The following is a 20,992-nucleotide window of genomic DNA, read 5'->3' as shown; positions in this document are numbered from 1 at the left end:
GGATGACCTGTTGCTGTATGTGGCAGACCCGGAGGGGGGAATGCCGGAGGTTATGGAAATACTAGCGGAGTTCGGGGACTTTTCGGGATATAAATTAAATCTGGGGAAAAGTGAGGTCTTTGTAATACACTCGGGAGACCAGGGGGAGGGAATTGGGAGACTCCCCTTCAAAAGAGCAGTAAAAAGTTTCAGGTACTTGGGGGTGCAGGTGGCAAAGAACTGGGGGACCCTCCACAAGCTGAACTTTTCTAGGCTGGTGGAACAGATGGAGGAGGAGTTTAAGAGGTGGGACATGGTGCCGCTGTCGCTGGCAGGGAGGGTGCAGTCAGTTAAAATGACGGTCCTCCCGAGGTTCTTGTTTTTGTTCCAGTGTCTGCCCATCTTCCTCCCTAGGGCCTTTTTCAAGAAGGTAACGAGTAGTATCATGGGGTACGTGTGGGCACATGGCACCCCTAGAGTTAGAAGGGTCTTTTTGGAGCGGAGTAGGGATAGTGGAGGGCTGGCGTTACCCAATCTTTCAGGATATTACTGGGCGGCAAATGCATCGATGGTACGAAAGTGGATGATGGAAGGGGAGGGGGCAGCTTGGAAGCGTATGGAGAGGGCGTCCTGTGGCAACATAAGCTTAGGGGCACTGGTAACGGCACCATGGCCGCTCCCTCCCACGAGGTATACCACGAGCCCGGTGGTGGCGGCCACCCTCAAGATCTGGGGGCAGTGGAGGCGACACAGGGGGGAAGTGGGGGGTTTGATAAGGGCACCGCTAAGAGGGAACCACAGATTTGCACCGGGAAATACAGGAGGGGGATTTCTGAGCTGGCAGAGGGTGGGCATTAGGCAACTGAAGGACTTGTTTATAGAGGGGAGGTTTGCGAGCTTGGGAGAGCTGGAGGAGAAATTCGGGCTCCCCCCGGGGAACACGTTCAGGTACCTCCAAGTGAAGGCATTTGCCAGACGACAGGTAGAGGGGTTTCTCGTGCTTCCCGACAGGGGGGCGAGTGATAGGGTGCTATCAGGGGTCTGGGTCGGGGAGGGGAAGATCTCGGACATTTATAAGATTATGCAGGAGGTGGAGGAGGTACCAGTAGTGGAGTTGAAAGACAAGTGGGAGGTAGAGCTGGGGGAACAGATAGAGGATGGGACATGGGCAGACGCCCTAGAGAGGGTCAACTCGTCGTCGTCATGTGCGAGACTGAGTCTCATTCAATTTAAGGTACTGCATAGAGCCCACATGACGGGGACAAGGATGAGTCGGTTTTTCGGGGGTGAAGACAGGTGTGTCAGATGTTCGGGAAGCCCTGCGAATCATGCACACATGTTTTGGGCATGTCCGGCACTGGAGGAGTTCCGGAAGGGGGTGGCAGGGACGGTGTCGAGAGTGGTGGGGTCCAGGGTCAAGCCAGGATGGGGACTTGCGATCTTCGGGGTTGGGGTGGAGCCGGGGGTACAGGAGGCGAGGGAGGCTGGAATATTAGCCTTTGCGTCCTTGGTGGCTCGGAGGAGGATCTTGATTCAGTGGAGGGACGCAAGGCCTCCAAGTGTTAACACCTGGTTAAACGACATGGCAAACTTCATCCAATTGGAAAGAATCAAATTCGCCCTGAGAGGGTCGGTGCAGGGGTTTTTCAGGCGATGGCAACCCTTCCTGGACCTCTTAGATCAGAGATAGAAACTGAGGTCGTGACAGCAGCAACCCGGGAGGGGAGGGGAGGGTGTGGGGGAAGGGGGGGGGGGGGGGGGGATAACAACGAAGGAAACACGGTATCGGTGGTGTCACGGGCAAGGCCTGCCCGAGGACACTGCCAGAAACGACAAGATGGTCTGGCGGCCGGTTCGTCGGCGGGGGGGGGGGGGGGGGGGGGGGGGGGGGGGGGTGCGGGTAGGGGGTGGGGGGGATTCTTGTTAAGTAGGGGGGTTTGACTTTGTTTTGATATAATTCAAATGTAGGGGGGGTTAAAATGTTTGTACTCTGAAAAATTTCTTCAATAAAAAGTATTTAAAAAAAAGTCATTATTGAAAGATATCTGATAAAAAACCTTGTATTTTATGACGAACTGAAGATGTAATACAAAACATCTGATTACCTTTCTTCTGTTCTTTCGTGCACTTCATCTACAATAACATGGGACACGCCTTGAAGATCTGGATCTGCCTCCAGTCGTCTGAGCAGCAGCCCTGTAGTGCAGTAAAGCAACCTAGTCGAGGAGGACTGCAAACATAAATCACAATAAGTGAGTTTCCAAAATATACAGTGCATATTTGAGATCAAGAGTAGAAATCACAAAAATGTATAAAAAGGTATATATTTAAACAAATTTATATATGATATATATTTTTTAAAATATATACATCTATGTTATTATATATATATATATATATATATATATATATATATATACACACACACACACACCATATATATATATAAAAATATATTATATAGTCTGTGTGCGCAAGCGCACTTAAAAGGAATAACTACATCAACCAGGAAATATTGCTGAAAGAAAATCCCCACGGAAAATAGCACATTACTAAAACAATAATGGCAATTATGCAGAATTAATATGTACCCAAACAAAATAAATGTAAAAGCATCAAGCAATCTCCAAATGATTAAATAGGCCAATTATAATAGGAATGAACAGGAAAAATAGGCAAAAAACAGAAAATGCAAAAAACTAACTTAGATTGAAAGGCATTGTAGACGTGCAAATAGAACCCGAGAGATGATGATATGGACATTCCATAGACTGCCTACAGTGCAGAAAGAGGCCCATCGGTCTGCACCAACCATTCGAAAGACCACCCTACACAGACCCAATCCCCGCCTTATCCCTGTAACCCCATCTAACCTTTGGACACTAAGGGACAATGTAGAATGGCCAATCCACCTAACCTGCACATCTTTGGACTGTGGAACGAAACCGGAGCACCCGGAGGAAACCCACGCAGACGGAGATGTGCAAACACCACACAGTCACCTGAGGTCAGAATCAAACCCAGATTCCTGGAGCTGTGAGGTAGCAGTGCTAACTATGCCAGCATGCCATGGACATTTGCCATGGACAGAAGGTATTTGCTTTCGTACTTCCCGTAATCAGTATGTTTTTGTATGGAAAGAGGTGCGTATGTGTCTGTGTATTGCAATTTTAAAAATTAACAGCAAGGTTTTATGAATTTAAAAATAAAGCAGATCATTTATTTTAACATACTTACCCAAAATTAACACATAACACACTCAGGCACACACACACATACACAAAGATTTGACAAATAAAGAGGAGTGCATTTTTACAGATTAAAGTTGATTTAGTCTCTGATTAATTACGATTTCCAGTCCCCTATGTGGCAAACCTGTGGTCTTTTGATGGATATGATTTAAAGTTGAAGTGAGATTCTTGTAAAGCAAAGGGTTCTCAAAAGGTTGGACAAATATAGAGGGAAAAAAAAATGAAAATCGCTTATTGTCACAAGTAGGCTTCAAATAAAGTTACTGTGAAAAGCCCCTAGTCGCCACATTCCGGCGCCTGTTCGGGGAGGCTGGTACGGGAGTTGAACCGTGCTGCTGGCCTGCCTTTGTCTGTTTTAAAAGCCAGCTCTTTAGCCCTGTGCTAAACCCCTTCATGCTGGAGGTTGGTTCTCAGGTGAATTTTAAAACTGGAACAGGTGAAGAAGCACTTTGGCTGTTTGATGACTTGCAGATAATTTCAGAGCCTATTTCTCAGACTGACAAATGGTTGTTTTTAAGACAAAAATGACACTGATGCGGTTATTTTGTTGGTGTTCTTCTGCACTCTTCCCTGCTCTCATCTGGGTTTTGGGATAATAAAAGGATCTCGGTGTCAGAATCCAGTTTCAGGCACATGGGCAATAGCCAATATTCACCCATTGATCTACATTGGAGATAGATGGATGGTGGTCTTTCACAGTGAACTGGTGAATACCTGGTCTGCTCAGCTTTCCTTGGTTGAACTGCAAATCTGGAGATGGAGTTTAGTCCATTGACTTGTGTTTTGAGTACAATGCATAACAGCTTGGTACAATGTGAGGTCGGAATTCCATAGATAACCTTCGTCTTATATCCATTCCTTGGTAAAGCCCCCAACCATGGTTATTCAATGCAGAAATTTCCAGAAGCTGAATAGTCTTTTATTGAATAAACAAAGGTCATCTGACCTCCTGGCAGCCATCTTAACAGTTAATCAGTGTCCATTTTAAACAATTAAAAGGTAGTTCCAGAAGTTTCCATACAAGCTCAATCCATGTGTAAAGTTATGAATATGAAGTGTCTTTATTGAACATGAAAACATTAAACATAATATCAAGGGCTCCTCTGCAATCACAACAGAAAAAGACTCACATTTATATAGTGCCCTTCATGACCTCACAATGACATAAAGCACATAACATGAAAGAAAAATAAACTTGAATTTATATAGCACTTTTCACAACCATCTCAAAGCACTGCACTGTAGTCAATGGTGTAATGTAGGAAACACAGTAGCTAATTAATGCACAACAAACATATGATAATGACTAGAATCAGTTTCTTCAAATTGTTGATTGAGGGGTAAATATTGGTCAGGTCACCAGGTCATCAAGCTCTTCAAATTAGTGCATGGGATCTCTTACATCCACTCATCCAATTAGAAGAGGCTTCTGTTTAACTTTTCATCCAAAAGACAGCACCTCCAACAGTGCAGGGCTCCCTTATTACAGTATGGAGTGCCAGCCTTGATTTGTGCTCAATCCCTGGAGTGTGACTTCAACTGGGACTTTGTGACGAAGAGGCAAGAGTGCTTTTGTCAGAGCCACAGATAACATATCCAGGTAGGAAGAAAATTGGAACAGCATTGACCATACACGTGGTAATGAGTTGAAGGATATAGTTTAGTTGAAATATTAAATGGATAATTTCCCGAGCCATTCACTGGATATATTAACCTGCTCCAATTTTTGTACTACATCCAGAAGCAGCTCAGAGTGCTGTTTGAAGTTAGAAGCAGTTAAGGAAATTGAAGTCTAGCAATACCCTGAGCAGAATAATTGTATTCCTTAGATTTTTTTAAATATGAAAAAACTGCTCAAGTTATCTGCTGATTAGTGTAACATCAATACCTAGTGCTGTTGAGTTCCAGGATTTTGACCTAACGACTGTGAAGAAACCGTGATATATTTCCAAGTCAGGGTAATGAATGGCTTGGAGGGGAACTTCCAGGTGGTGGTGTTCCCATATGTCTGCTTTTCTTGTCCTTCTAGAGAATAGTTGTGGGTTAAGAATGTGCTCTCTTAGGAGCCTTGGTGAGTTCTTGCAGAGAATCTTGCGGATGGTACATATGGCTGCCAGTGAGTTGTTGGTGATGGCAGTGAATGTTTGTGGAAGGGGTACCAATCAAGTGGGCTGCTTTGCCCTGGATGGTGTCAAGCTTTGTTCAGTGTTGTTGGAACTGCGCTCACTCAAGCGTGGAGATTATTCCATTGCACACTTGCCTTGTGCCTTGTTGATGGTGGACAAGCTTTGGAGAGTCAGGAGATGAGTTACTCTCCACAGGATTCCTAGCCTCTGACCTGCTCTAGTAGTCACAGTATTTATATGGCTAGTTCAGTTCAGTTTCTAGTCAATGGTAACTCCAGTGATAGTAATGTAATTGGATGATGGTTAGACTTTCTGCTGTTGGAGATAGTAATCGCCTGAAGCTTTTTGGGGCAAAGGTTCCTTGCCACTTGTCAGCCCAAGCCTGCATTCGAACATGCACTGTCTCAGTATGTGAGGTGCTGAACATTGTGCCATCATCAACTAACATCCCTGTTTCTGGCCTTCTGATGGAAGGAAGATCATTAATGAAGCAGCTGAAGATAGTTGGGCCGAGGACACCATCCTGAGGAACTCCTGCAATGATGTCCTGGAACTGAGATGATTGACCTCCAACAACCATCTTCCTTTGTTCTGATATGACTAATCAGAGGAGTGTTTTCCTGCTTATTACCATTGACCTGTTTTGCTATGTCTCCACGCTCAGTCAAATACTGCCTTGATGTCAAAGACAGTCACTCTCACCTCTGGAGTTTAGCTCTTTTTTTCCATGTTTGAACCAAGGCTATAATAAGGGCAGGAGCTTAGTGCCCCTGGCAGACCCAAACTGAGTGAAAGTGAGCAGGTTATTGCTAACAAGTGCTGCTTTACAGAACATTGTTGGCCCCTTCCATCACTTTACTGATGATTGAGAGTAGACGGATTGATAACTGGCTGGGTTTGATTGATCCTCTGTGGACTGGACATACCTGGACAATTTTCCCCATTTCCAAGTCAATGCCAGTGTTGTAGCTGTACTGCACCAGCTTGGCTAGGGGCGTGAAAGTCCTGGAGCAGAAGTTTTCGGTGCTATGTCTTTTCGTCCGACGTCATTTCGTCCAACGACACTTCGTCCACGTCTTTTGGTCCAACGTCTTTTTGTCCGCTCGTCTTTTGGTCCAACGTCATTTTGTCCGGTGATTTTTTTCGTCAAAGAATTTTTGTGACTTTTTACGTGTTTTTGTCGGATGATTTTCTTGGTCAAAGAATTTTTGTGACTTTTTGAGTGTTTTTGTCGAATGATTTTTTTTGTCAAAGAATTTTTGTGACTTTTTACGTGTTTTTGTCGGATGATTTTTTTTGTCAAAGACTTTTTTAGTAGCATAGTAATTTAGCATGACCAAACTTGCTTAGTAGCACTCCACTCCACTTTAACTTTTGTAAATAGAAATCTTCTCAAATGCACATAATATACAATAAAGGATCTTTATTACCAGCCTCTTTCCTTTAACGAGCCTCGTTAAAGGATAGTTATTATCGTTCTCTCCCCTTTAACGAGCCTCGTTAAATGATAGATATTATCGGTCTCTTTCCTAATCCCGAATTCGCCCATCCAGAAATGGCAAAGTTCAGGGAAGGGCTAATAATAGGCAAAAAGGCTCAAATTCTTCGGGGAGATCAGTCGACGTCATGTCCGCGATACAAGAAAATAACTGAACGCCTCAAAAGATTGGTCGTTGAATATGTTCCTACAGCGAAAATTGATTTCTTGAGGAATTTTGCTCACAATTTACATCAATTTTAAGTAATTTCGGGAATTCATCCTTAGTAAACTTTTAGATCTTTTTAAATGCATTTTTAGATTTTTTAACTTTTTAACTGCATTTTTCAGCTTGCATTTTACTTGCATTTCATCAATTACTTGCATTTTAGCAATTAAATTCACTTGCTGTATTGTGCCTGCTTTCTATCAATTAAATGCTTTTATACGGAGTTGATTTGTAATTGGTTAATTGGACGAAGTGACGTTGGACCAAAAGACGGGCGGACAAAAAGACGTTGGACCAAAAGACGTGGACGAAGTGTCGTTGGACGAAATGACGTCGGACGAAAAGACGCGACACGGAAGTTTTCAGTACTATTATACTGAACTCTGTCCAAATTTCCACATGAAAAAGACTTCTAGATAAAATAAAAATCTCAGGAATCCAGGGTAGAACATGAAAATAGTTAAGAGACTGGCTAAAATAAATAGGAATCCAAAATATTGGAGATGCTGGAATCGGAAATAAAAATAGAAAATGCTGACTACATCTAGCAGGTCTGGCAGCATCTGTTGAGGGGGGAAGAGAGCATACCTTTTCTTGTGTTATGCTTCTTCATGTAGCATAAGCTGCTTCCTCGATGTATGCTCTGACAAAGGAAGGTTCAGACTTGGAGATAGGTTTAACACATTTATAGAACAGTTAACAATCTCCTAATTGAGTTTGACTCTCCCGCTAATCTTGCTATAGTAACTCGATCTAACTAACCAGTCTGCTCTAAGCCATGCGGTGGGTGTGATGCTTCCGATCTGCCCCTGTCATTCTGAGTCTCGCCTGGGAAAAGAGAAAGAGCATGTGTGCCCTGTCCTTTTATATGGGTTGCTCCCTTGTGGTAGTGTCACCTCTGGGTGTCTTGACTGCCCATTGGTCGTGTCCTATTCTAAGTGTTCATTAGGTGTATGTTTGCATGTCATGTCTTTGGTGCTCCCTCTAGTGTTTATTTAGTCTTAGTGTATTTGCATTAACCATTTGTGTATGTAGTGATGCATATCGCCGCACCTTTCAGGTCGTAACCTTTCTTCAAAACAGTTTCAGGTTGTGACCCTTCACCAGAACGGGAGTGAATGTTTAAGGTGGTTGATGGGGGGGGGCAGTCAAGCAAGCAGCTTTCTCCTGGATGGTGCTGAGCTTCTCGAGTGTTGTTGGAGCTGCACTCATCAAGCAAGTGGAGAGTATTCCATCATACTCCTGACCTGCACCTTGTAGATGGTGGACAGATTTTGGCAAGTCAGGTGGTTCGTTAGTACTTAAATTGCTAAACAGATATTCTTCACACAACCTTACACCAAAAAAAAAATCTAAGATAGTTCAGGATAACACTGAAAATATTACTTATCCGATAAATATATACCAACCTTCACACTTTCAAGTCGAATCTGGTATCCTACACTTCCTCCTAGCCTCTCAATCCGTTCTTTGGCTACACGCTCAGCAACAGAAATAGCAGAAATTCTTCGAGGCTGAGTACATATGATGTTTGCAACCATTGCTGGAGGACCAGTGAGAGTGTCATCCAGGATAAACTGAGGAACCTGAGTCGTCTTTCCACACCTGAGGAATGTTGAAAATAACTTATTTGCATATCTCACATCTTCCAAGGCTGTGGAAATGCAAGTACATCCCTTCCTCTTTATACCAGATCAACCATATAAACGTTTAAGAAACTCAAAACCATTAATCCATTTTTTGATTGAAGAAATAGCCAAGTTTAAATTTGTGTATTTTTAGAAAATTAATCCTCCAAAGAACAGAGTAGTTTCTGAATTCTGAACCATTCATCAAATATTAAATAGCTAATATTTCAACACTCAGCCTCGTTCCAAATATTCCCCAATACCCAACTCCAAATATTTCAAATAAGCGAGAAAGGAATCAATAGTAGAGACTGAAAGTTGAAACAGAGTTGACATTTTACTTTAAATACTTGACTACATTATCTGATCTATTTCATTTGAAGTTGCATTGACCCACAGCTGCATGCAGTTAATATTTTCTCTGACATCTAATTAAGAACCAGCAAAGCTCAATGAGGCTTCTTGACCACCATCTGTAATTAAGGTTTTAAAAAAATAATTTGTTGCTCATGGGTGTCACTGGCAAAGCCAGTAATTATTTTCTGTCTGAGGTGATGGTGCTGAGCTGTCTTCTTGAACTGCTTCAGTCTGGCAGAGGTGCTCCTTGGCAGAGGTGCTGCTGGTAAGGGATTCCAGGATATTGACATGGCAGTTAAAGGAATGGACCCAAGTCAGGATGGTGTGAGACTTGCATGGAATCTTGGAGGCAGTGGCAGCGCCGGCCCTAGGGTTGCTGGCGCCCCGGGCAAGCTGAACTTCGGCGCCCTTCGGGGGGGGGGCAGGAGTGACCACCGGCGAGCCTGGATCCATCCGCCATGTTTGTGCGGGGCGGCCTGAGGGAGGGCGGCCACCGCGCATGCACTGGTTGGCATCGGCCCAACTGCGCATGCGCGGGACCCGCACTCCTTGATAGCGCCCCCTAGCACATGGCGCCCCGGGCGACTGCCCGAGTTGCCGGTACCTTGAGCCGGCCCTGGGCAGTGGTGCCTGCTGCACTTGTCAGTCTAGGCAGCAGAGATTGTGATTTTGGGAGAGGTTGTTTAAGAGGCCTTGGCAAGTTGCCACAGTGTATTCTATAGATTGTACACGCTGTGGCCAGGGTAAACAGGTGGTGGCTGAATTTGGAGTTTAAGGTGATGGATGGGTTGATCAAGCAGACTGCTTTCTCCTGGAATATACAGAGCTTCTCGAGTGTTGAGGCAAACGTGCATGTTCTATCATATTGGGGAATATTCACGTTTCTCCAGCAGAGCTCAATTTAATTTGCATCCTTTTATGTGATCAAATTACAGATCAAGTTTTAATCTGCTATAGTTAGTGGACAACATTTCTACATTGTCCAAACTTGATTATCAGAAAATACTGAGAAATTAGGCAAATGTTCAAATAATTAAGGGTGCCAGCATAAAATTCCATCAATTTCCAAAAACACTTCTGGCAGAATGTAGGAGGAGATCGCATGTTGGGTTGCTCCCGCCAGAGTCTTGGGTTTTAGGCCCTCTTCATCCTTTTTATGTGGGGAAAATTGCATGAAAAATTGTACCCAGTTGAGAGGAGCTGCAGAAAAATCAGGGGATGAAGGATTTGAGCACTAGTCCGCCAGAAAGTTCAAGCACAACAAAGGGTGCATGGGCGAGTAGATGGAGGAGGCCAGGAATGGCCCCGTATATAACGGTGGATACATTGACGGAGGTGATGGTGATGGAGTTCGAACGGCAGTTCAATAAACACTTTGAGAGACAAGGTAGGGAGATGCTGGAGACCCTCAAGCATTTGGTGGAGGACTTGCTAGCCCTGATAAGGAAGACACTCAGAAGAACGGTGGAGACAGTGCAGGAGCAGGGAGAGTCATTGAGCAAAGGTGGAGGACCTTGAGAACCGGTCTCGAAGGCAGATTGTGGGGCTGCTGGAAGGCATGGTCCGAAGCCAACAAAGTTTATAGCAAATAAGTTGAGGAAGCTGATGGGGGAGGAGGGAAATGCCGCCCGGCACCCACCCCATGAAGTTGGATACGGTGCACCTATCGCTCTTGCTGAAGCCATGGGTGAATGAGCGGCTAAGGGTGGTAATAGTGTGCTTTTATTTATTTATTCATTTTTTAAAAATTTAGAGTACCCGATTCATTTTTTCTAATTAAGGGACAATTTAGCAAGGCAAATTCACCTATCCTTTACATCTTTGGGTTGTGGGGGCGAATGTGCAAACTCCACACGGACAGTGACCCAGAGCTGGGATCGAAACAAGGACCTCAGCTCCGTGAGGCTGCAGTGCTAACCACTGCACCACCGTGCTGCACTCTATCATGTGCTTTTATAGATACCAGGCAAAGGAGAATGTGCTGTAGTGGGCAAAGCAGACCCAGGAGACGGGGGGGTGGGGGGGCACTGTGATTCGAATATACTAAAAGCTCACAGTGGATTTGGCGAAAAGGAGAGCTGCCTTCAATAAGGCAAAGGGGGCACTGTATAAGAGTGGAGTGCGCTTCGGGATGGTCTACCCAGCGAAGTTGAGGGTCACGTGCAATGAGAGACACCATTATTTTGGCAGAGGTGTTCAAACAGAAGGACTGGGATTTGGCTGATCGTGGCAGACGAGAAGCACTGTTGGTGGTGTGTTGGGGCCAATTCTTTGATAAATTTGTATGTTTTTGTTCGTCTAGCTGTTTTGTTTTACCTGAACTACAGACTTGAACCTGAAAGAGGACCGCTCCCAGGGCAATGTTGCTTACCCCTTTTTGGGGCAGGGGTTCTTCTCGCACGGTGCACAAGGTCTACTCGCGGATCAACTTTTTAATAATGGGGATGGCTTTGCTGCCGGGGTAAGGACAGCGGAGTACTCTGTGATTGTAATTTCTAACCTTGCTCCACAGCTGGTGGATCTGGCTTTAGAGAGGGAACCGGTTCGACAGCTGGCGTGGAGTTTGGATGTGGGGCTGTTCGCAGACCTGGGGTTTTTTGTAAAGCTGGCCAAGACATTGGATTATTATGTAGAGTTTAACAGGAATCGGGAACGTTTCAGCCTCGGTTTTGTGGGAAGCCCTGAAGACAACGGTGAATTGATTTGATTGGGGAGGCAATTGCATGTAAGGCACAGGAGGAGAGGGAATCGAGGGTAGAACACCAGTCGTTGGTGGATGAGAAATTAGAGATGGGTGGGAAGTGTTTGCAGGACCCTACCCCAGAGCCTTTACATAGAATTTATAGTGCAGGAGGCCATTCGGCCCATCGAGTCTGCACCGGCTCCTGGAAAGAGCAACCTACCCAAGGTTGACACCTCCACCCTATCCCCATAACCCAGTAACCCCACCCAACACTAAGGGCAATTTTGGAGACTAAGGGCAATTTATCATGGCCAATCCACCTAACCTGCACATCTTTGGACTGTGGGAGGAAACCGGAGCACCCGGAGGAAACCCACGCACACACGGGGAGGATGTGCAGCCTCCGCACAGACAGTGACCCAAGCCGGAATCGAACTTGGGACCCTGGAGCTGTGAAGCGATTGTGCTATCCACAATGCTACCGTGCTGCCTACGGTGAACAAGAAACTGTTGCAGGCACAGTTTGACCTGGTGTCCACAGATAGTGGTGCAGCAGTTGAGACGGGTGGGAGGGCAGTTTATGAGTATGGGGGAGAAGGCCAGCAGGCCTGGAGAAAGAGAATATAGTGTTTGAGGCGTTTTACAAAACGTTTTCGTCACGGATCCAGTCCCGACAATGGAGGACATAATAGGAATACTGAAGAGCTTTTTCCAGGTATAAAAGGAATTGAGACAAAAATGAATGTTTTCCGGTCACCCTGCTGGGGAGGGGAACTAATTTGGGGGGTGTTGCCGTTCAAGCTGATGAACTCGCATTTCAGATAATTAGGGGTACAGATGGAAAGGGATTGGGCACAGATTCGGAAGCTAAATTTTACAAGCTTAGTGAGCAGGGTGAAAGCAGACCAACACAGATAGGATATTATTCTCCTGGTGTCGTTAGCTGGGTGAGTGCAATCGGTGAAGAGGAGTATCGTGCCACGGTTCTTATTTCTGTTTCAATGCCTGCCAGCATTTCTATCAAAGGCATTCTTTGTAGGGGAGGAAAGCATGATTTAGTTTATATGGCGGCGAGGTGGTCCTCCAGAGGGATCGGCAGTCGGGGGGGTTGGGGCTGCTGAACCTGCTTTACTACTATTGGGAGGTGAATGCAGAGGTGGTGTTGGGTTGCTGGAGGGGTCAGGAGTCAGTGAGGCCTGGTCATGTGAGGGGACAGGATTGCAGGTGCTGGTGATGGCCCCGCTCCCACTCTCCCAGAGAAAGTTTTCAGGGAACCCAGTGGCGGTGGCTACACTAAAAATATGGAGGCAATTAAGGCAGCACTTTAAAGTGAGAGAGGATCGAGGATGATACCGATCAGGGAGAACCATATGTATGAGCCGGCTAGGATGGACGCCAGGTTTAGGGGATTGGAGGATAAGTGGGTGGCAGTAATGGGAGATTTGTTCCTGGAGGGGTGGTTTGCGATTTGGGGAGTTAGTGGAGAAGTACAGGCTCGCGGAGTTGGAGGCATTCAGGTACTTGCAAGTCTGGAATTTTACACAGAAGGTTTATTCGAGTTTTTCAGTTGCGCCGCCTGCGTCCTTAGCGGAGAAGGTACTGTCACTGGCCGGGTTGGAGGACGGTAAAACTTCAGGTATCTATAGGAGGCTGCTGGCAGAGGATGGGGCCCCACTGGAGGGCATTAAGGCAAAACGGGAGGAGCTAAGGGGTGACGTGAAGGAGGGGGTATGGTGTGAGGCCTCACGGAGGGTGAATGCCATGTCAGTGTGCGAGGCTTGGGTTCAAACAACTGAAGGTGGTGCATCGGGTACACTTAACAAGGGCAAGGATGAGTCGGGTGTTTGAGGGGGTAGAAGATAAGTGCAAGCGGTGAGGGAGGTGCCCAGCAAACCACGTACATATGTTTTGGGCATGTCCTAAGCTAGCAAAATTTCTTCAGCACCATATTGGCAATCTTAGGCAGGGTTCTGGAGCCAGGTCTCCTGGAGGCCATATTCGGAGTGTCAGAGCTACCAGAATTATAAAAGCAGCGATGTGCTACTGAGCCTTTATAAGGCTCTGGTTAGGCCCCATTTGGAGTACTGTGTCCAGTTTTGGGCCCCACATCTCAGGAAGGACATACTGGCACTGGAGCGTGTCCAGCGGAGATTCACACGGATGATCCCTGGAATGGCGGGTCTAGCATATGAGGAACGGCTGGCGTTCCTGGGATTGTATTCATTGGAGTTCAGAAGGTTAAGGGGAGATCTAATAGAAACTTACAAGATAATACATGGCTTAGAAAGGATGGACGCAAAGAAACTGTTTCCGTTAGGCGAGGAGTCGAGGACCCGTGGGCACAGCCTTAGAATTAGAGGGGGTAAATTCAAAACAGAAATGCGGAGACATTTCTTCAGCCAGAGAGTGGTGGGCCTGTGGAATTCATTGCCGCAGAGTGCAGTGGAGGCCGGGACGCTAAATGGCTTCAAGGCAGAGATAGATAAATTCTTGATGTCGCGAGGAATTAAGGGCTATGGGGAGAATGCTGGGAGGTGGAGTTGAAATGCCCATCAGCCATGATTGAATGGCGGAGTGGACTCGATGGGCCGAATGGCCTTACTTCCACTCCTATGTCTTATGGTCTTATAATTGCAGGCAGGAGCGGGAGCAGATGTTTTAGTCTTCGCCTCCCCAATTGCTGTTAGGTGGGTTCTGCTGGAGTTGAGGCCGGCTTCTCCACCTAGTGCCTTGGTGTGGCTGGGGGACCTCCTGGCATTTTTGTAACAGAGAAAGTTAAATACACACTTGAAGGGGTCATAGAATTTACAGTGCAGAAGGAGGCCACTCGGCCCATCGAGTCTGCACCGGCTCTTGGAAAGAGCACCCTACCCAAGGTTAACACCTCCACCCTATCCCCATAACCCAGTAACCCCACCCAACACTAAGAGCAATTTTGGACACTAAGGGCAATTTATCATGGCCAATCCACCTAACCTGCACATCTTTGGACTGTGGGAGGAAACCAGAGCACCCGGAGGAAACCCACGCACACACGGGATGTGCAGACTCCGCATAGACAGTGACCCAAGCCGGAATCGAACCTGGGACCCTGGAGCTGTGAAGCAATTGTGCTAGCCACAATACTACCGTGCTGCAGAAACTCACCAAAGCATCTTTGGCAGCACCTTTCAAACTCACGACCATCGAGAAGGGCAAGGGCAGCAGATACACAAGAGCACCACCATCTGGAAGTTCCTCTCCAAGTCGGTCACCATCCTGACTTGGAATTATGTTGCCATTCCTTCACTGTTGCTGTCATTAAAATCTTGGAACTCATTCGCTAATAGCAACAGTGGGTGCACCTACACCACATGGACTGCAGTGGTTCAAAAAGGCAGCTCACCACCACCTTCTCATGGGCCATTAGGGATGGGCAACAAATGCTAGTCTAGCCAGCAAAATCCAAATTCCGTAAAAAAATGTTTTTTAAAAATATAAAAACTTCACAGGCATGGTAGAAATCCCTGAACTGAAGGCACGGCAACAATTTATTTTAGTCCATCTTCACAATCCACACTTTTTTTCCCCCTATGGGGAATATTGGGCAAGTGGTGGAATGATTCCCAGGCTGATCATCAGCCCATTGAATTGTGTAATGGACATTCCTTCCGTGACCAACAAGTCCTCACGTGGGGCTTCAAGCCCAGAAGTAGGGATGCTACCCTTGTGTCACAAAACGTGAAAAGGGACAGGTCTTGATTAAAAAAACATTTCATCAGTTACCCATTTTGGACAATTTTACTCACTTTGATTGTATTTGGTTACTATTTTCCTTGCATTTTAGAGCAGCAAAATTCTGACAAGATCAGTTGAACACTGTCAAAGAAAACATTTGTCGCAGTGACCTTTAATACTGGGAGGAGAGAAACATTTATGAAGTCTTTGGGAACGATTCCTTAGGGAACAGAGAATCGATTTGGAGGTCCCATATAAATGGCAACCATTTGTTATGCATTTTAATTGTCTGGTCACTGTCAGCTTTTAGTGAGAGGGGGTTCTTGTTTTTATATTATGTTGTCGCAAATAAATTTTAAAATGTTCAATAAAAATATTTCCAACAAAAAAGAATTCCTCTATACACTTTGCTTAAACTTACCCAGTCATACCACTCACTACCAGCACCTGGGCCTTGTTCAGTAAAGCTAAGATTGTGTCTCTTTCATGAAATGCTGGAAGTTTCTTCCTCTCCTGCAACATTGACTGATAGCGCCTGGAAGACTGGAATAACAACAACTTTCAGAAAATCGGGAAATTACTTGGGACACAAGGACAAAAAGCATCTGCCCTCAGGCAAGATGATACATAGAAATAAATAGAACTTACAAGACAGAATCAGGTCATTCATAGCGGTCTGCAGCGCAGAAAAGGCCCTTATGGCGCAAATCATAGAATTTACTGTGCAGAAGGAGGCCATTCAGCCCATCGAGTCTGCACCGGCTCTAGGAAAGAGCACCCTACCCAAGGTCAACAACTCCACCCTATCCCCATAACCCAGTAACCCCACCCAACACTAAGGGCAATTTTGGACTCTAAGGGCAATTTATCATGGCCAATCCACCTAACCAGCACATCTTTGGACTGTGGGAGGAAACCGGAGCACCCAGAGGAAACCCACGCACACACGAGGAGGAAGTGTCTGCACCAGTCACAAACAACCACCTAACTATTCCAATTCAATTTTCCAGCACTTGGCCCATAGCCTTGTATGCCTTGGCACAAGTATACATCCACATACTTCTTAAATGTTATGAGGGTCTCTGCCTCCACCACCTTTTCAGGCAGAGAGTTCCAGACTCCCACCACCCTCTCCCACCACCCTCACATCCCCTCTAAACCACCTCACTGTAAATCTATGATCCATGGTCATTGATCCCTCTACGAAGGGGAAATGTTTCTTCCTGTCTATTCTATCTATGCCCCTCATCATTTTATACATCTAAATCATGCCCCTCTCAGTCTCCTCTGCTCCAAGGAAAACAATCCCAATCTACCCAATTCTCTCTTCATAATGAAAACTCTCCAGCCCAAGCAACATACTGGTAAATCTCCTCTGTATCCTTTCCAGTGCCATCACATCCCTCCTAGAATGTGGATTCCAGAACTGTACACAATATCCTAGCTGTGGTCTAACCAACATTTATACAGTTCCAGCATAACCAACTGCTCTGAAACTCATTGCCTTAACTAATAAAGACAAGTATACCATATGCCTTCTTAACCACTTTATCCACCTGCCCTGCTAACTTAAGGGACCGGCACACATGCACACCAAAGTCCCTCTGATCTCCTGTGCTTCCCAAGGTCCTGCGTTCATCATGTATTCCCTTGCCTAGTTTGTCTTGCCCAAGTACATCACCTCACACTTATCCAGATTGAATTGCATTTGCCACTGTTCATTCCATCAATATCCTCCTGCAATCTAAGGCTATCCTCCTCACCATGTACCACCCCACCAATTTTCAGATCATTCACAAACTTGATCCCTGCAGGGCCCCCTGCCAAACAATGTATTGGCGTTTGCTCTCCAAACAAGCAAACAGTTCAAATCACATTTACCCCTCCTTGTTCTCGTATCTCTTTTTCCTTCATCCAACTGTCCAATCGAACCTTGAATGTTGACATAGTTTCTGCATCAATCACCAACCCCCAAAGTGATTTCCACAGCTTCACAACTTGTTATAGAGATGTTTCTCCAGCAGTTTTCTAAATCTCTTGTATTTAATCCTGCATTAATGCCTCCTCAGGCTTGAGTCTTGAACTTTGACCCCAGAACCACTGGAAACAATTGCCTTCTATTTACCCAGTGCCATCCTTTTAAAATCAAAAAAAAAAATTGCTGGTCACAAGTAGGCTTCAATGAAGTTACTGTGAAAAGCCCCTAGTCGCCACATTCCGGCGCCTGTTTGGGGAGACTGGTATGGGAATTGAACCATGCTGCTGGCCTGTCTTGGTCTGCTTTAAAAGCCAGCTATTTAGCCCAGTGTGCTAAACCAGCCCATAATAATAACCTTTTATTGTCACAAGTATGAAGTTACTGTGAAAAGCCCCTAGTTGCCACATTCAGGCGCCTGTTCGGGTAAGCTGGTACGGGAATTGAACCCGCGCTGCTGGCCTTGTTCTGCATCACAAACCAGGGGCGAAATTCTCCGACCCCCAGCAGGGTAGGAGAATCGCCTGGGGCCGCCGAAAATCCCGCCCCCGCCGTGGCAGAGATTCTCCGCCACCCGGGAAGTGGCGGTGGCGGGACTCACGCCACTCCAATCGGCGAGGCCCCTGCGGTGATTCTCCGGCCTTGATGGGCCAAAGTCCCGCCACTGGGAGGCCTCTCCCGCCGCCGAGGTTTGAACCACCTCTGGAACGGCGGGATCAGCGGCGCGAGCGGGCCCCAGGCCCCGGGGGGGAGGGGGCGCCGGAAGAGAACCCCACATCGCGCATGCACCGACCGGCGAAAGCCTTTCGGCCAGCCCCGCTGCCGGGGGCGCCGTTTTTTTGCGCCAGTCTTCTGGTGCAAACCGCTCCGGCGCGGGGCTGGCCACCAAAGGTGAGGAGGCCCGACCCCTGAGTGGTTGGCACTACTCCCCTACGCCGGCACCCTCCGTCACGCCGGGTAGGGGAGAATGCCACCCCAGCTGTCTAGCCCACTGAGCTTCAGAAGTTTAAACCCGATATATTGCTCCATAATTGGTTTGTTATTTAACCTTATCTATCCAGGCACAGCTACAGAATCTCCTGCCATTATTTTTCGATTCCTGCATCATACCATTGGGAGTCACCCAAAGATCTATCTTGGGTCCTTTCTTATTCTGCATCTAGATGTTCCACCGTTCCAGCATATCAGGTTCCACATGTGCACTGATAAACCCCAATTCAACCTCACCAACACCTCTCTTAACCCTTCCATGGTCTTCAATTTGTCACACTGCTGGTCTTGACATCCAGCATTGGATAAGTGGAAATTTCCTCCAAACGTGTACTGGGAAGAAATGCAATGAAATGTGAAGAAACATGGTGAGTCAATATAGTAATAGTAATCGCTTATTGTCACGAGTAGGCATCAATGAAGTTACTGTGAAAAGCCCCTAGTCGCCACATTCCGGCGCCTGTCCGGGGAGGCTGGTATAGGCTCAATGGTACAACTTTGTGGAGAGTGCAGGAGCAGCGGGACCTCGAGGTTCAAGTGCATAATTCTCTGAAGGTGACCAGGCAAGTTGAAACAGTTGTTAAGAAGGCTTGTAGCATCCTTGGGTTTACAAATAGAGGCATAGAGCATAGAAGCAAGAAAGCGATGCTACACCTCTACAAATCATTGATCAGGCCAAATTTGGAGTACTGTGTTCAGTTCTGGGAACCTTATTTGCAGAAAGATGTTAAAGCCCTGGAGAGAGAGAGAGAGAGAGAGAGAGAGAGAGTGCGGAGGAGATTTATTAGAATGATACCAGGAATGAGGAATTTTAGATACAAGGACAGATTGGAGAAATTCTCCTGGAGCAGAGAAGATTAAGAGGCAATCTTATTGAGGTGTTCAAAATTCTGAATAATTCTGACAGGGTAAAGAAAGATATTCTGTTTCCACTAGTTGGTATGTCAGTGACTAGGGGGTCACAATGTCAAGATGGTCAGCAAGAGAGCTAGGAGTGAGAGGAGGAGAAACCTGCAGTTGTTGGGGTTTGGAACGCACTGCCCGGGAAAGTGGTGGAGGTGGATTCCATAGGAGGTTTCAAAGAGAGCTGGATTTATATTTGAAAGTGATGAACTTAGAGAGCCACGGAGATAGGGCTGGGGAATGGGACTGGCTAGGTTACTCTTTTGGGAGCCGGTGCCAACACGATGTGCCAAATGGCTTCCTTCCGTGCTGTAAATAACAAACAAACAGACCAAAGCCATTGCCTTCTGTACCTGCAAAGAATCGCTTTGCTAATCACCAAATCAAATCCTCTCCCTAGCCACCATCCTTGGTTGAACTTTTGCAACTTTGGTGTTCAATCTTATCCTGGGTGGACTTTCAAATCCTTTATCATTCCATCACCCGCCCCCCATGTTCAGATTTGTAATATTGCTCATCTACACCCCTGACTCAATTTATAGATTAGTGGATTAAAACATCTTGCAGGAGAACATCTGCTCTTGGAAAAAGCTGTCAAATTTAGACCCACACCCCAGCTTTGTCCCCCACAATGCTGCAAATTACATTCTTCAACTGCATTCCCAATTACCTTCTAAAACATTCCTACAGAATCCGATTCTACCACTCTTTCAGGTAGTGCATTCAAGATCTTAACAACTCTTATGTAAAGAAATTTCCTGTCATTTCCCCACTAGTTCCGCTGGCAATTGTTTTAACCTATGAACTCTGGTTACGGACTCATTTGCCAGTGGAAATAGTTTCTCGCCACTGACACCTCTATCAAAACTCCTCATAATTCGGATTACCTCTCTCGGGTCTCTTATAACTTTCTCTGTTCAGAGAAAAAAACAATCCCAGCTTCTCCAAATCCCTCCACATTACAGAAGTCCCTCATCCCTGGTATCATTCTGTTAAACCTCCTCTGCACCCTTCCTAAGCAGTACCTTGACAAACCTTCCCAAATTGTGGTGCCCAGATTTGGGAATGTATTCCAGTTGAGGCTTAACGGTAAGCCTCGGGCAGCACGGTAGCATTGTGGTTAGCACAATTGCTTCACAGCTCCAGGGTCCCAGGTTCGATTCCCGGCTTGGGTCACTGTCTGTGTGGAGTCTGCACATCCTCCCCGTGTGTGCGTGGGTTTCCTCCGGGTGCTCCGGTTTCCTCCCACAGTCCAAAGATGTGCAGGTTAGGTGGATTGGCCATGCTAAATTGCCCATATAGTGTCCAAAATTGCCCTTAGTGTTGGGTGGGGTTACTGGGTTATGGGGATAGGGTGGAGGTGTTGACCTCAGGTAGGGTGCTCTTTCCAAGAGCCGGTGCAGACTCGATGGGCCGAGTGGCCTCCTTCTGGACTGTAAATTCAAATGATACTATGAATTCTATGATTAACCAGAGTCCAGTAAAAGGTCTAGCATAACTTCCTGGTCTTTATACTTGATGCCATTATTTACCAAGCCAAGAATCCCATGTGGTTTCTTAATAGTCTTATCAACTTACCCTGCACCCTCAAAGATTGCTGAATATGCATCCCCAAGCATCGAGCTCTTCAACACCCCCCAAAGATTAAACTGTCTATGTTGCTTCCAAAGGATCACT

At 46.2% G+C, this 20,992-nt stretch overlaps 1 protein-coding gene across 2 annotated transcripts in view; it reads right to left on the bottom strand.

Moving 5' to 3' along the window:
• Positions 1–20,992, bottom strand: part of dhx57 (DEAH (Asp-Glu-Ala-Asp/His) box polypeptide 57) — a 117,454-nt gene that overhangs the window by 66,153 nt on the left and 30,309 nt on the right. For both annotated transcript variants that reach the window (XM_038804237.1, XM_038804228.1), the window contains exons 7-9: positions 15,869–15,990; positions 8,472–8,667; positions 2,085–2,209 (exon numbers count right to left, since the gene is read on the bottom strand). In XM_038804237.1, the coding sequence (XP_038660165.1) occupies positions 2,085–2,209; positions 8,472–8,667; positions 15,869–15,990 (443 nt within the window). The remainder of the gene's footprint in view (positions 1–2,084; positions 2,210–8,471; positions 8,668–15,868; positions 15,991–20,992) is intronic.

The sequence above is a fragment of the Scyliorhinus canicula genome, chromosome 1, assembly GCF_902713615.1.
Source record: "Scyliorhinus canicula chromosome 1, sScyCan1.1, whole genome shotgun sequence".
In the NCBI taxonomy this organism is placed as follows: Eukaryota; Metazoa; Chordata; class Chondrichthyes; order Carcharhiniformes; family Scyliorhinidae; genus Scyliorhinus; species Scyliorhinus canicula.
The sequence above is the reverse complement of the archived record's forward strand: the minus strand, read 5'-3'. Positions and strand labels throughout refer to the sequence as shown.